We start from the raw sequence: 16,268 nt of genomic DNA on the forward strand, positions 1-16,268 counted from the left end.
TTAGCCAGTGTTAGAATTTGAATCCTGAAATGTAACTGTAGACAAATATAGCAGTATCTGTGTGCGAAAGAGGAAAAGCTTTGTTATTTTGAAATACTCGATATAAAAATATTAATTAGCGGGCGCCTGGGTGGCTCAGTCGGTTAAGCGTCTGCCTTTGGCTCAGGTCATGATCTCAGGGTCCTGGGATGGAGCCCCACATCAGGCTTCCTGCTCAGTAGAGTCTGCTTCTCTCTCTCTCCCTCTGCCCCTCTCCACTGCTCATTCTTTCTCTCAAATAAAATCCTTAAAAAACATATTAATTAGATTCAAACACCAGTCATAGTAGCCAAAAAAAATTCAGCATTACATTTGTCAATAAGGGAGAAGCTGTTTGATTACACACACTTTAAGTAAAACACATTTGAGCCATTCAAATTCTTGGTAATGACACTTGCTTCCACCTCTTGTCCGAACAGTTTCTAATGGTGATAGCTTGTTTTGAAGAGGTCATTATTTACAAGTCCTAATAATGGATCCAGCCAAGATCAAGAACTTCTCTCAGAGAATGGATTAAGTCAGTTGGAGGAAATAATGATTCTGATAATGCATGACATGCCAAGGAAACTTACAAAGGTCAGCTTTTCACAGGACACATGAAAATGATAAGACTGCATTCTTGTTTAACAACTTAGGCAGTACTGATACCAACTACATCAGAAATGACACCAGGCACATTCACTTTGGTGATGGACCACTTAAGCTACACAAAAGATCTGTCCTTTAGATTGGAGTTGAAAATGCAGAAGAGGATTTTGAAAAATATGAAAGGTGTAGAATACAAACCTCCCAAAAACTTTTGTGATATTGTAATATTGCATTGAACATTTTAGAAGAGCTAGGTGCTGAAAATCCCCAGTATTACCTAAATTGTTAAGCCACTAAAATGGATTTGATCCCAGCATCCAGTACTTGTTACATCCCAAGTGATTTTTTTTTTTTTTAAGATTTATTTGACACAGAGATCAGAGTGGCAGGCAGAGGGAAGAGGGAGAAGCAGACTCCCCGCTGAGCAGGGAGCCTGATGCGGGGCTCAATCCCAGGACCCCTGGATCATGACCTGAGCCAGAGGCAGCCACCCAACCAACTGAGCCATCCAGGCGCCCTCAAATGGTTTCCTGAGACCCAAGTTGGATACTTTAGTTGGTTTTCCTATGAAAAACTTGGGTATATTGGAATTCCTAATTAATCCAAATGCAAGTCCTGGCTGCTATAATTTGATTTCTGTTTTCAACCACTGTGGAAGGGTAGGAAGGCACTATTCTGCTTTTGCAAGAAAAAATATGACGAATGGTTATTATTTTACTTTTTAAAGATTTTATTCATTTATTTGACAGAGACACAGCGAGAGAGGGAACACAAGCAGGGGGAGTGGGAGAGGGAGAAGCAGGCCTCCCGCTAAGCAGGGAGCCCGACGCAGGGCTCGATCCCAGTACCCCGGGATCATGACCAGAGCCGAAGGCAGACGCTTAACGACTGAGCCACCCAGGTGCCCCTCGAATGGTATTATTTTAATCACTGTAGTGTCTCACCTGCATCTGAAGGCCAAATTGTGTTGAAAGCAGTGTACGTACTCTTCTACCAGAGATAAGACACAGTAGAACTGGCTTTTCCCCTCCATGAGAATCCCATTTAGAAAGTGACGAAGATGGTGGTGGTGATGACAATGATAGAGAATGAAAACTATGCACCCCAACTAATCTAAGCCCTTGAAGCCATAGAGAAGAGACTTCCCCGCTGGTGGCATTTATTGAAGCCATGAAATTATCTACCACATTAAAACAAGTTTGAGCTAGCAAATGTAAATCCTTCAAGAGATGTTAACTTGTGCAGTATTTGAAGTGAGACACAATGAAAACTTTAATAGAAATGTCTCAATTCATTTATAGTCTTGAATTACAAGACTATATATTATATCAGAACATAAAAATGTTACATTTATGAAAGTTCAGATACCTCATATAGAAAGGTCGAAAGGACAAAGATTGCATATAAATAACCTTTACTACTGTCCCTTAATTAATGCATTGTATCTATATTTCTGACCATCAGTATCTGATAACTGAGTTTTTTCAGTGAACTCCAAGCCTCTTCCAGTGTCCCCTAGTGCCCAGTCTGGGCGGTGGTGGTTTCCATGTTACAGATTGCAAAGATGGTTGGCTGGCCTTTCTGGCTCCTTGCAACTATTGAATCTTTACCGGTCTCCTTTCTGGACACTTGCTCTCCACTTGAATTAACCATTCCTCTCTCTGTTCCCATGACATTTGGTTGTATCGGTCTTCTGTTAGAGCATTTTGTTAGTGACTTGTGTATACAGTTCACCTTTCTGAGGCATAGGGACCCAGTATCCTCTTGACATCTAGCAGCTGTTAACTAAAAAATCTGTTACTGCCATGACTGCCCCAAGGACCATCCAGGGCTTTTAATTTTCCTCCTATTCAATATGAGTGGATGCTCACATGTGCCACTGTGTAGAATTTTTGTACAAGGTTGGAAAAATGACAATATCATTTACAGAAAAACCCCAAAACTCCAAACTCCTTCCACCCCTCAAATGCTGGAAACTGATCTCCTAAACACGAAGGAGAGTAGCTTATCAAGGCTTTGGTGCCATCTTGGGGACATTTGTTGGATTACAACTGATTTTTGCCTTTTATTTATTCTGAGTGGCTTTACTAGTAAATATGAGGATCCTGTGTCCATAATACTTTGTAATTATTCGTAAGAGCTTTTTGATCTAATTCATATACCGTACAGTGCATTCTTTTAAAATATACACAATCCAGTGATTTTTAGTATCTTTAGTTATACAACCATCATCGCAATTTTAGACATTTTTATCACCCTAGAAAGGCCCATACCCTTTGGCTCTTGCTCCCAATCCATCCATTTTGCCCTGCTTTCTGTCTTTATAGAATTGCCTATTTTGGGATATTTCTTATAAATGGAATAATGCAATGTGCCATTTTGTGTCTTGCTGCTCTGTTTTCAAGGGTCATCTGCGTTGTAGCATGTCTCAGTGCTTATTCCTTTTATAAATGAATTTGATAGTCCCTTTGATAGGTATGCCCTAATCTATCCATTCATCAGTCGGGACACTTGGGTTTGTTGCCACCTCTTGGCTCTTGTGAACAATGCTCCTATAAATATTTGTGTACAAGTTTCTGAGTGGGTATGTTTTCATTTCCCTTTGGTATTATATACGTTAAGAGTGGAATTTCTGGTTCAAATGGTAATCCTATGCTTAACTTTTCAACAAATTGCCAGACTTTTTCAAAATGGCTGTGCCATTTTCTATTACCAGCAATATAATGTTCTGACTGTATTTTTGTATATTTCAAGAAAACTTGTAATGATAAAATGCTTTGGATTCAGTAATTTTTTCAATTGTTGTTAAAAATTTAGCAAGTATAGCAGTATGTGCTCACTATAGAAAAAATGCCATGGAATTGAAAATGATTACTCCACCATCCAGAAATCTAGTTGTACATTTATTTCTAGAATTTTATGTACATACACATATATTTTAAGTTTTAGGAAAGGATTTTATTACATTTTCCCAGGTCAGTATTGGCAGTGTCCTGTGAATTTGTATTTCATTAATTAAAACAGTATCTAAATTTAAAAAAGGCATTACCTGGTCTGTAAGATGTTTTCTTTACTCTTTGTATCCAGATGGTGCTTGGTGTATACCTGGGTTCATGGTCCCTGCAGCCCGTAGGCTGCTGGCTTAGCCTTTACTTCTTTCTTACATAAAAAGCTAAATTACTGACAGTTTGGGGTAAGATGGAATGATTTGTTCAATGTAACTTTTTTTTAAAGCACTCACTGAAAATGATCGAGACAGCCAGTCACCATTAAAGAATCCTCTATTGTCGACGTCAAGACCCCTGGTTTTTGGGAAGTCAAACAGTATGTACCTCTCTTCGTTATCTTCCAGCAGGCACATGCTGCAATCGTTAGCAATTTCGCAGCTCTTAGAAGAGGACTTACCTAGTTCCCTCCCTCCTGTGAATCAACAGGCCACTGCTTTCAGAGGCCAGAAGCCTTTTAAGTTGCAGTGTACTGGCTGACTGCCCCCCGCCACCACATTTATTCCTCTAGCCTAAGGTTTCAGGGATTCTCTTGTAGCAAGAAGTCACCCAGCCACCACACTCCATTCAGTCAGTTGTAGATCAAACTCTCCAGTATGTAATCTCTATTTTCAGTTTGTGTGTGCAATTTGCTTGGTGGAATTCCTCCCTTACCACCTGGTTCTACTGATGTTCCTTTTTGCTTTCACTGAATTTTAGCTTAAAGTTTATATTGTGTTTCCTGTGTCTCCAGGTGGTGCAACTGATTATCAGAAACAGCTGAAGCAAATGATTAAGGATTTAGCCAAAGAAAAAGATAAAACAGATAAAGAGTTGCCCAAAATGAGCCAGGTATGGACTAAGTGCAGAGTTAAAGGTTTTGCCAAATGATTTGTTCAGAGGTAAGCTTGATAGTTAAGCTGGGGCCCCTCAACCGCCAAAGCCATAATCAAAGGATCTTCTAACTTCAGGAGCTTAATGTTGTGGTGATTAAAAGGGAACTATTTAAACTGTGACCCATTCAGATACACTAGATATTCGAAACTCCTTACAGCAGGAGGCTGTGCCACATCCTATCAAGTTTCTATATCCTACTCCTATATTCACTTAGGTTGTGATGATTTATTGCCTAGAGTTGATAGCATTTGGGGGTAGGGGGGCACTGTGGACACAGCATTCTTCCCTTAGAAGGGATTACTGTTCTCTCTTCAGTTTCTTAAAAATCATTGGCTATATAATATACAGTACTGGTAAGGCTCTTCAAAACCTTTGAGCAGTATCTAGCCTACACTGAAGTGCCATGATGGGGCTAGGTTTTTATTTGAAAAAGATTCCTCCCAAAGTTTGTGAAATGTAGGCTTCAAGTTGGAAATGTTCCTTTATTAAAGGATTTCATTCTTTTTGGTGCTAATGTGTACTGTGAGCCTTCACGAGCGGAATTTAGCACGCAGTGTTTCTTGGTCTTTTTTGACTACAGAATATGTGGCATTAACACTTCCTTGAGTATTTCAGAAGTGTTGGGGAGTTTCAAGTTTTCATTCTACCTCTTGGATATAGTCACATTCCAATGCTGTTGATCAATTACACCTCAATTAAAAAAAGTCAAATCTCATCCCCCCGAGCCACCAGTACTAACATTCTGATATACGTGATGACAGTTTTTGCTATGAACAAAAATAGGCTGTCCTAACACCTTGCTTTCATTTACTTCAAAATCATGGAGATCTCTCCTAAATTAGTTCTTAACCATGTCCCTATTCCCAGAGTAAATATATAGCTAAGTCCCACTGGAACTTTCATCACATTACATTCAGATTCTCCCAGCTGAGCAGCCATGTGGCTATAACTTGAAAAAGCATCAGGCATCACTGTTTTGTTTCATTTTATGGCTTTTAGTTACCCCATCGTATTCCTATCAGATGAACAAGCTATAATTTTATTTAGTCATAGTATTTAAGCCGTTTCTAACTTTGTTCCTATTGTAAATCCTAGATTAAACACCATTATAAACAAGTCTCTCTAGCTTTTGGATCCATTTCTACAGACTGATTTGCTGGATTAAAGGGTGCACACCTTTCTGAGTATCGCTCTCTAGACAAATAGCACACTTTGAAGTGTGTGGTGAAAGTCCCTGGAGTCACTGTTAGTAGTATGTTCTCAGGGTAGAAGGGCCAACTGCCTTTTCTTGTAATCTGCTTCAAAGAGTACGATGTGGTTTTCTCTAAGAACTTAGTATGAAGTTTAAAAAAATGCATTATACTTCCATCCTGGTTATGCTGCTATATGTACTTTTAATTCCAGAGAGAATTTATCCAGTTCTGTAAAACTCTGTACAGTATGTTCCATGAAGATCCAGAAGAAAACGATTTGTATCAAGCCATCGCCACGGTAACCACTCTGCTGCTGCAGATCGGGGAAGTGGGGCAGCGAGGCAGCAGCTCTGGAAGCTGCTCCCAGGAAGGCGGGGAGGAGCTGCGGGCTCCAGCTCTTTCTCCAGAGCAGGACTCGGTTTTTGCAGACACCAGCCCTGGCAAGACTGCCCAGGACTCCCAGACATTTCCTGAAGAGGCAGAAGGGGACTGGACTGTGTCCCTTGAGCATATTTTAGCTTCACTTCTGACTGAACAGTCATTAGTCAACTTTTTTGAAAAGCCGCTGGACATTAAATCCAAACTTGAAAATGCCAAGATCAATCAGTACAGTCTCAAAACTCTGGAAATGAGCCGCCAATCACAGCCTGAACTGAAGCTGAGTAACCTGTAGCAGGAGAGCAGTTTGCAGAGACGAGTCTGCCATACCAAAGCACGGAACAGTTTTGTGGGTTGTCAGCCCTAAAATCCAGATTTTAATTGAATTCGAGTGTATTTTACAAGCTGGGTATCTGGATAAGCAGCCTGACAGCCACAGCTGTGGCCAGGGGAATTGATGCAACCCTCAGGCATTTCTATTAAGAGAATTATTAGTTGGATATTACAGTGCTATAGGGTATCCATACATTAGTTCCCTTGATGCCGTGACTTGCAATTTCACTTTTATTATCAGATTTCCTGAAATTTCAGGGCACTTCTGCTGTGATGCTAGTATGATTTCGTTCTCAGATGGAACAGAAGAGTCAAACTGTATCATACCAAACCAGACAAAAGCCCAAGCTCTCATTTTTCACTTGGATAATGGGGGAGAGGTCACAAATCAAGTTCACTTTCAAGATCCAAGAGCCACTATCTGTGCAATTGTATTTGGCTTTTTTTGCACTAATTTTGTTTCAATGCTGGTAATTGAAACCATTTTAATATATTTGGTTGTATTCACTTTGTCCTTACAAAAATGTTGTGTACAAACCATGCTTTCATTGTTGGCCTCCCAAGTTTTTTAATAAATAAATTTTTGTATTGACTCGGTTCTTATAATTTATACTCGTGTCTAGAGGGATCTCTTGCCACTCTCCTCCGTGAATTGTGCAATACACGGTAGGTGGTCCTTAACCCCCACTGCTTCTACTACCGTCACCCCTGGGGCTTCAAAAAGAGGGCCCTCTTTAGAGCAGCACTCAGTATGTCAGGGGTGTTAAGAATCCCTGCCACACTGCTTTCAGGCTGAATTTAGCTGATTTTTACCTCCCCCCCCCGCCCGAGCTTTAGGTCCATGTAAACTGGGATTAAAAACACTTCAGGGGGCTGTTACAAAAAGGTCAGCTGTACATATGAATTGTACACCTAAGCCATATATATGGTTACCCATCAAAAATCAATTAGACTCTTTTATACCTTTTGACAAGCATAATATAAACAGAAGCTCAGGGACATACTATCAAATACAGTTCATTAAATCTATCAATTACATCATTTAAACTTGTTCAAATGTGAAAGGTGGCCAGTGGTAATTGAGTTCTACATGCCAGTCTCTAGAAAATGTTCCTTGGAATCAACAGTATACCTCCAATGTCCCAGGTACCTAAAAAGTGTTCCCAGGCCAGCACATCACCTTTAAAAACATGCTTAGGCTCTACCCAAATACTCAGAAATCCCAGGGGCTGGGGAGAAGGGGCACAGGCATGCCATTTAGGAAAAGTTGTCCAAACGATCCTATGTAACTGGAACTGCATAGAGATACTACAGTTGACTCTCGTATTACATGGGTCCGCTTACATGTGGATTTTTTTTGATAGAGTACTGTAAATATATTTTCTGATTTAATTATTTTTTCTCTAGCTTGCTTTATTGGTAAATTTTGGGTAGTTGACTATAATCTGTGCCTCTAACCCTCATGTTCTTCAAGAGTCAACTGTATACTGCAACTAAAAAAGGAAAACCAAAACACGAAGCAGTTTTATACCTTTATTTGACAATCAGCGGTTAGTTCTCATCCACATTAACTGTCTGCAGATCTGCAAAAGAGACAGCCAGTCAACTTCCATACCCACACCTCACACTTTTAACATTCCAAAAACCTTTTCTTGAAGTAAACGGTTAGGCTAGTATTCCATGACCTTTTTACAACCCAGATATGGACCTGTTTTGTATCTTCCTCCATTGCCCCACAGCCTAACACGAAGGTTTACTGATTATGCCTGTTACCCATTTCCCTATTAGAAGGATGCTGGGTATATAGACGCACAATTAAGTATTTGAGACAGACGAATTCGGGTTCTAATGGGTAAGGATGCTTTTCTAATCCAAACAGCAGCTTTGTAGGATGGAGTAAAACTTACTTTTGAAAGTGGTGACAGGTACATAGGTAACCAGTGTGTAGAGCTTGTTTGGTGAATCTTCATCCTCGTTACGTTTTCTGGACAACCGCACACGGATACGGTATGGAACATTCCTAATAAAAATATGAACGTGCTGCTCAAGTCAATGCTTCCTATCAAGAAAATAGCTGCCAACAGTATTGACGCCTCCTATCCCCACATCTTTAACATGCTTCTAATGCTCTGTCCTTTATGTGCATCTGCTCAGGCGCTACAGGCCCAATTCCCTGGAAAATATACATCCCCACAGGTGGACGTTAAATGCTACCATCTCAGGATATATACTGGTCTTAGCAGGCAGCAACCACTGATACTCAACCTATGCAGAAACACAGGCTCAAACATGCTAGGTCTTTCCCCTCTTATCACCAACACCCACATCGTGGTTACAGGATTTATAGTCAATGTAATTTTGCAGAAACACCACTCTGCAGGCTACATTCAACAGAGAAGACTGTTCCGTTCCCCTCCCTCATACACACAAGCCTCTCCTCTCACCAACCACAGCAGCATTACGGTGGCCTATCTCCTTTAATTGGTCTGAGGACACAAAGCGTTCCAAAACTCAGGACTCCTCTTGGCTTTTGTGACACCACTTCCCACCTCCATCATCATCATAAGGGACCTCTTTGGCCACTCCTTTATCAGACACCTCTCTACAAAGAATGCTCACTGCTAGCACGGCAGGGCTGAATCTCAGGTCTCATTCCAGTGATGAAATACCACACAGATGCAAACAGTTGTGTGTCCCCCCCCACCCTGGCCTCCTGATCACCTAGGTCTACTCCAGCACCTTACATCACCCTCCACAGCGAAAAGCACACCCCTTGGCACTACTGACAACTGGGTCGGGGGTGTTGTGGGGGTGTTGCCTCGTACACCGTGGGATGTGTAGCAGAGCCCCTGACCTGTGGGAATCCCCACGAATGACACCAAAGATGTCCAGCCCCCCAATCAGGGAGGGTGGGCAAAACTGCCCACTGTTAAAAACCACTGTGCCAATTATTCCCCATTATGTCTAGATGCCACATGGTCTATCCCCGTCCTAACTCTCCGTCCTCATTCACTGTTCAAGTCACTTATTCTAGTCCACCTTCACCACCTATTCCCAGCTCACACCAAATTTGTTCTTCATGCAATGCTCTTACTCAGCCCTCACACTGCTGGCTCCTTCATCACCTGGGTTTCTGTTCACATGCCATGTCAAAGGGCTTCCCTGCAGATGCTACTCCACCCTTTGAGCCATCATCATTTTAAGGAAATACTTCCATATGCATTAGCTAATTACTGAACTTACAGAAACTGTGCAGAGTTGGTGAAAAGCTAGTGTAATTATCAACGTTTTCTAAAAAAAATCTGTTAACAAAATAATTTTAGCACCTTATTCCTTTGGCCCAGACAGCTTTGTTGAGCCTGGTGTCAATGCGCACATCTGGAGTTCCCATCTCCTTCATGGCAAATTTTCGGATCTCTTTGAGTGCCCGAGGGGCACGCTTCTTGAAACCCCTGAGATTCAAAGTCAATAAATGAATTAAATAAGCACAAAATTAAATGAAATATGTAACGCGCTGTCCTATTTTCATAAAACAAAATCTAAACCAAACCTTAAGGTAGGAATAATCCCCTTTTCCACTACTGTATAATGCCCAGCAGCTGATATTAATACTGGGGACACAGAAAATGCACAATCCCCTTTCAGTGATGTGGGATAGGAGCTCTGCAGATGATCCTAAGAGATGCTGATAGGATATGCTTGAACATAAAATACACATACTATAAAAGTGTCTTCAGATCAAAATATAGATTGTTATATCTTAAGAGATGGCATGTTTTTGAAGATCATTCAATACTAATTCAAAGGTTATTAACTTGGTCTTGGCTAAAATTGTACACATTTCCTCTTGACAACAGTTAATTCTATGAAGCTGTCGGCATGTGTCAGACACTGTCATTAACTCATGTCTGTTCCAACACTTAAATACTATTAACTTGTTGTTTACATGAGGGTACATAAATTCATTTGAATTTCATGTTTTTAAACAATGTGAAAAAGCCAAAACTTTGCTACAGGCTGAAATGGTCAAGCATTTGGACAAGTGAAGGCCATTTCCAGGGGTGGGGGAAAGACCCAAGTCTAAAAAGGTGTCGCCACCACGCAGGACTGTGAAGGTCAGAGAAGGGGCCAGGTCAACCATTCACCTCTGTAACCCAATGCAGGGCCCGGACATACTAGGTGTTCCACTTTTGTTAGATGGAGTGAATTTTATGAACTTCAAGGAAAGTAACACACAGAGCATGCTAGAGTTAAACATTCTGCTCTGAAATCGTCAGTGATTTCACATGCCTACGAAAGATGACTGCCTTCCCACCCCACTCTGCCTCTTCTCTTACCGTCTCCCCCTCTTCCCTTTGCTCTACCCTCATCAGCCTCCTTGCTATTTTTAGAACCTATCAAGCAAGCTCAGTTCATTCACTTAAACACTTGACCATCTAGAAATGCCTGAAATAACAGCAGTAGGTCCAACAGACAAAATCCAGTTATTCAGGTAGCTTATATGCAGGTGATACATGGAGTACATGAGATAGTATCAAGTACTATAGAGAAAAATAAACCAGGGAAGAGAGAGAGGGAACATGAGGGAAAGGGAATGCAGGTTTAAATAAGATGGCTAAGATGATACTGGAGTTAAGATCTGCAGATCATGAGGGCAGCCATTTAGACATCTGTGAGAAAAGCATTCAGGCAGAAGAAAAAAGTAAAAAAACCAGCTACCCCGAATCAGGTACATGCCTGGTATGATTAAGAAAATAAGTAGCCAGCTCATGTGGAATCAGAGCAAGTTGGGCTTCTAGAATAAGATGGGAAGCCAGGAGGGTTTGAGAGTGGACCAGGTGTTTGGGGGTGGAGGAGGGAACCAGGAGCAGGGAGCTGCTAACTGTAACCATTCAAGTGAGAGAGAATAGTGGTGGGACCAGTGCAATTGATAAAACTGTGCAAGGCAGAGCCAAAAGGACATGCTCACTTGACAATGACTAACACAGGGCAAGCCACAAGAGAAATGCGGAAGTCAGGGGAAAAGATGAACGCTAGAGTTTGGTTTGCGATGCCTAAATACCCAAATGAACAGCAGATGTATGTCTGAGGCCCTAAGACCAGTTGCTATTACCAAGCATAGATGGAAAAGAGACTGAGTCCTGGGGCTCTTCAACATTAAGAGAATGATGGAAAGAGGATGTGAGGAGGAGGGGTGCCTGGGTGGCACAGTCGGTTAAGCATCTGACTCTTGGTTTTGGATCAGGTCCTGAGATTGAGCCCTGCGTTGGGCTCCATGCTCAGCATGGAGTCTACTTAAGATTCTCTCTCCCTCTGCACCCGCCACGGCTCGCTCGCTCTCTCTCCAGTAAATAAATCTTTAATTTAAAAAGAGGATGTGAGGAGGAACCACAAAGTTAGAAGCTACAGGAGCGGTAAGAAAAGCACAAGACTGTGGAATCTTTGGAAGTAAAACGAATAAGCATTTCCACAGAAAAATGAAGAATAAACTATCAATTGTTACCCATCAAGGAAGGGCTGAGAAATGGCCAAAGGATTCAGGTCTTCACTTGGGAGTTTTATAACAAAGCAAACAGTGCCTGAAAAACTTGTTTCACACCTACGATTTTCCCAAGTCCCATCATCTGTGTGGCCTTTAAAACAGCACCCTTTCGCCCACTGACTGACTTTCCACCTGGCACTTTTTGCCATTTTGTATCTCAATTTCTTACTAAGTAAACTAGAAAGATAGGGTCTTTGATTTCCTGATCTGCACAGTCCAGGACCATGCCTAATACTCAGTTAAGTGCTTGATATGCTCCCAAAACAAGGGAAGGAAACGTGGTTACTCCCAAGCAGGATTAATGCACAAAGGCACTGGATTTTTGACCCAGAAGCCATCTCAGAGACCCCAGAACACGATGTTTCTTGGCTCACACATGGGAATTCAGTGAAGTACCAGGCCCAATGTGGCTACTACTGCACATTTAAATCCCTCATAAAAATAGTTTTCCTGAGATAAGAGAATGCCCAGTGCAAGAAATTTTGTTCCACACTTCAGTGCCTGAATAGAATGTTTTGCTGTGTAACGTGCTATCAAAAATACCCCCAACCACCCACAACAAAACAGTGCCTTCCACGAGACTCAAGAGGCTGCTGCAATGGCACTGTGGATCTCACGAGAAATCCAGGTGTGGCAATATCCCACTTATGCACCATCTGTCTGCAGTGGCTCCCGCTACGAGTTCTGGAACGGTGACTATCCCAGGAGTCCAGAGTTAGTACTGCATTCCATTTGTTAAATCAAATAAACACTCCCTCAAGCATTCATAGTATTAATGTGAGTCACCCCATCAATCACTAGTGAAAAGAGCCTACTTCAGGAAAATAATAAAGGAAAACTCAAAGACAGATACCAGTTTGCCTCAACTAAAACTATAATCATCTTCCTTAACTAAAAGCCTTGGAAGGCATGGCTTGGAATTCCAGGCTAATAAGGAGAGAACAAAAATCTCTCAGACTCTTCAAATTCCTTCCCGGGGCTACTGACTTGCACACCCCCAGGAACTGCATTATATCAGGTATCAGGATCTCCCAGTCAAGAGGATTCAGAGGCTGACTGGCCTCGAATGGAACGCCAGCAAGGGAAGTCACTTTGGTTCTTGAACTGGATGCTGTTCAAGAACTTGCAACAAGAGTGCTGGTATCCTACAAGGAGAGATTCGTGGTTTTGGTCATTTACTTCTGAACTGCCTGCATTTTCTGAGGAAGACCTCGCAAAAGGAAACAAGACAGACTTCCAAGTGTTTCAAATGAAGACTGAACAAGGGCTCCTCCCCAACTGTCACCTCATCATCTTTCAAGTCCACTGCTATTTCAAGATCTATCCAATGAAAGAAGAGCGATATGGTATCCCTTATCTGAATATGTATTAGTGGATTGTGCATTTAATGTTACCCAAGATTAAAGTTAAAAAAGGGAGAGAAACATGAACTTTGATGTTTGCTCACTGTATTAAAGGAATCTGGCCTCTCTGCTGATCTTCTAAAAACCATACTAAGGCAATTTCTCTAAGAAACTTTTATTTCTAATGACTTAGTATGACTCTGGCTAGTCCTCTGTATTGTTATGATTCTGGGGCTAATATTCCTGTATGCAGGAACATGACTGGAAGAGGAATGGTGAAGAGAATTCTGTAGGTATACCCTGGAGTACTGCACTTCTCATTGAATAGAGGTATATATATACAAAATTAGGAGATGGGAAGCAGGCTTACCAGCTGACCAGGTCTCATTATTTTTCTCTGGGGCAATTACTACTGAAATCTCCAGTGGAAGTTTTGGGGACAGAATGTCCACTGTTCGGGACTTCACTTCTATCCACGGACAGTTTGAAGGCAGTATCAGCCAGAACCCAGAGATGTTCCTTTCCTGTTTCTGCACATGTAGGCCTTCCCCAAAGCTCTTCACCAACATGCAAACCTACTTACAGCCACCCCTCAGCCCTGGCCCATGACTTCCAGGGGACAAAGTTAAACCAATCTCGCTCCAGGTTTCTGGTTGCCAGTCATACTCTGCCATTTTAGAGAATGGCTGTTAAGGGGACAAGAATTTGTGTGGGTCTTTACCTTAACCAGTTAACAAGGTGGTGTTTTTTCCCCCAAAAGGCAGGGACTGTAATTTAGCCCATGAATTTCGCTACCACTTTCCTCTATTACTCTGAGGAGCTTAGTATCAAAATTCTGACCTTAGACACTTGGTCCTCAAGAGCAGGACATTCAGGAGGAGACAAAAATAAGGGGCTCCAATATAAAAATCTATAGGCAGTTCAATTAAAATTTGGCCTTGATTTTGAAGCTGTATTTTTAACCTGACCAGCTGTTTGACTAGACTGCTGCAGCTAATATGCTAAACAAAATTAGTGTTTAGGCACTAATAGGCTCCACATTAGAATGTTATTTTTACTTCGAGAAATTTTGCCAACAGACTCTACAGCATGGAAAGCAGACAAGACTTAAAAGCCAAACAACTTTCCAGCTTATTTCAATGTTGTTTCTATGTAAAGTTCAGTGTGAAAATATTACCTCAATGCCTGAGAATCTAGAATCAGTCACCACCTCATTTCAATTCTGTATTTGCTTTTGGTGTCTTTTACCTATTGAAACATTTTGTGAACTTTTAATTAAGGAAAAATTATTTAAGTCCAAGTCAATGAGACTTGAGAATCTTATCTGGTTAGAACCTTGGCAGAACTACTCGAAAAGTTTTTGCAAATTGGGGCTATAAATACTGAACCAAAATAATTCTTTCCTTAGCTTAAGGTTACTTTCTCTTTCTTTACAAGCATGTGATGAAGCCAAATAGGAAATATACATATGTACTAGTGGGGAGAAATGGGCTTGCTTGTGGATGTAGGTTTTAAAATGAACAAATATTCTATCTTTAAAAAACTATTCTAAGTAACAGTATTCAAGAAAGATTTGGTCCCATTCGCAGCAGTAAGCACATATGCAGAAGGGGGAATAACTCACTAAGCCTAAAGACTAAAAACCAAACCCTAGACAAAAAAAACCCCCAAGAACTACAACATTCAAAATCATTCCCAATATTCTCGTACATCACAAATCCACAACAGCCACGTATCCTTTGCACAAATACTGCCCTCTAACTCCACTGATACGTTCTCTTTTTGTCTAATAGTCTCCCGGTATTACCGCTCAACCAATACTAGTACATATTTGTGTGGGTCAGGAACTAAAGTATAAAGTAATCTTTAAGTGTTCGCATCCTGGGCTGGACACAGCTTTTTTAGTTAATTGGTTAGCTTTACTTTAGACATTTTTAAAAAAGCTTGCTTTCCTTCCCATACACATCTTTTGCCCTTTAGCTTGCCCAGGTTTACTCAGTTTACAAAGCACCGAATGAAATGACTTTATCATCACCAAGTTCCCCTCAATTGGCTCTCCCAGAAACTATTATTCAATCTTTTGTTTCCAGTCATTAACCTCCGAGGATTACACTTTAAATCCTATAAACCTTAAATAGGGGCCATGGAATATAGATTTGGGCTTCCGAAGAAGACCCAATTTCTAGACCACTAGCTTTTCAACAACTAGACAGACCTCCAAGTGACAACCAGACGCATGAGTTCGGAGCCCCCAACCAGGAAGGCACCCGGCCGACTGCAGGGATACTCACACTCCATGGATGCGCTTGTGAATGTTGATGGTGTATTCTCTGGTCACTACCTCGTTGATGGCAGAACGGCCCTTCTTCTTCTCGCCACCCTTCTTCGCGGGAGCCATCTAAACCCAGGGACAAGGAAGTTCAGAGCAGAGTGGGAACCAGCACAAGCCAACTCCTCCCTCCCGAGCCCGGCCTCACGCTGCCACCCTCGGGGCGCGTCCAGGCGCAGAGGGCTCGGCCAGGCACCTGACGCCCCAGGTATCGGCAAAGCCAAGCCGGTCACCCCGCGGCGAAAGCATCCGCGCCCCTCAGATGCTCCCGCCCCGGAAACCCCTGCAGGCTCGGCTCCCCTAAGCCTGGCCAGTCTCCCTCCCAGGCTACGGGAGCCCCTAAACAGCCCGGATTCCCGTCCCCTCAGAAGGCGGAGTCCCGGGCCGGTCTCAGAGAAATCTCGCTGTCCCGGTCAGCACAATCCCGAGCGAGGATGGAACCAGATTCCCGACGCCGGCTCCCAGCACCCATACTCACTCCGCCGGGCTCTGGTTGGAAAGGAAGAGCGCGAGGTATTGTGGGAGAGGGAAAGCAGCGTCACAAGTACAACTTCCGGGTCGCGTGGAGGCGCTTGGAAGGGGAGAGGCGAGGCTGCGACGTAAGCGGCGCGCGCCTGGGGAAAAGCGAGCGCACTTCGGGGG

At 42.2% G+C, this 16,268-nt stretch overlaps 2 protein-coding genes across 8 annotated transcripts in view; one reads left to right on the forward strand and one right to left on the reverse strand.

The window, feature by feature from the left end:
- TBC1D8 (TBC1 domain family member 8) overlaps nucleotides 1–7,004 on the forward strand; it is an 84,961-nt gene extending 77,957 nt beyond the window's left edge. For 6 of the 7 annotated variants that reach the window (XM_081833402.1, XM_081833403.1, XM_081833404.1 and 3 more), the window contains 3 exons: nucleotides 3,862–3,951; nucleotides 4,366–4,463; nucleotides 5,913–7,004. In XM_081833402.1, coding sequence (XP_081689528.1) covers nucleotides 3,862–3,951; nucleotides 4,366–4,463; nucleotides 5,913–6,374 — 650 coding nt within the window. In that variant the 3' untranslated portion in view covers nucleotides 6,375–7,004. Of the gene's footprint in view, nucleotides 1–3,861; nucleotides 3,952–4,365; nucleotides 4,464–5,912 lie in introns of those variants that run through there. The other variant, XR_014149226.1, reaches the window with a different exon arrangement.
- Nucleotides 7,005–7,931: 927 nt separating this feature from the next.
- RPL31 (ribosomal protein L31) lies at nucleotides 7,932–16,254 on the reverse strand. The gene is made up of 5 exons (XM_006734413.3): nucleotides 16,105–16,254; nucleotides 15,589–15,695; nucleotides 9,739–9,864; nucleotides 8,320–8,432; nucleotides 7,932–7,995 (listed from the first exon to the last, which is right to left on the reverse strand). Exons 2-5 carry the CDS (start codon nucleotides 15,693–15,695, stop codon nucleotides 7,964–7,966), a joined length of 378 nt encoding a protein of 125 aa, XP_006734476.1. The 5' UTR covers nucleotides 16,105–16,254; the 3' UTR covers nucleotides 7,932–7,963.
- Between the last annotated feature and the right edge of the window lie 14 nt (nucleotides 16,255–16,268).

This window comes from Leptonychotes weddellii, chromosome 10, assembly GCF_054177405.1.
Source record: "Leptonychotes weddellii isolate Sample4059 chromosome 10, ASM5417740v2, whole genome shotgun sequence".
Lineage (NCBI taxonomy): Eukaryota > Metazoa > Chordata > Mammalia > Carnivora > Phocidae > Leptonychotes > Leptonychotes weddellii.

Coding starts and splice junctions, on each gene's coding strand:
- RPL31 (XM_006734413.3), bottom strand. CDS start 15,695: ATGGCTCCCGCGAAGAAGGGTGGCGAGAAGAAGAAGGGCCGTTCTGCC. Junction 9,865..15,588: donor CACAAGCGCATCCATGGAGT/GTGAGTATCCCT, acceptor TTTGAATCTCAG/GGGTTTCAAGAAGCGTGCCC. Junction 8,433..9,738: donor GTCTGGGCCAAAGGAATAAG/GTGCTAAAATTA, acceptor TATTTTTATTAG/GAATGTTCCATACCGTATCC.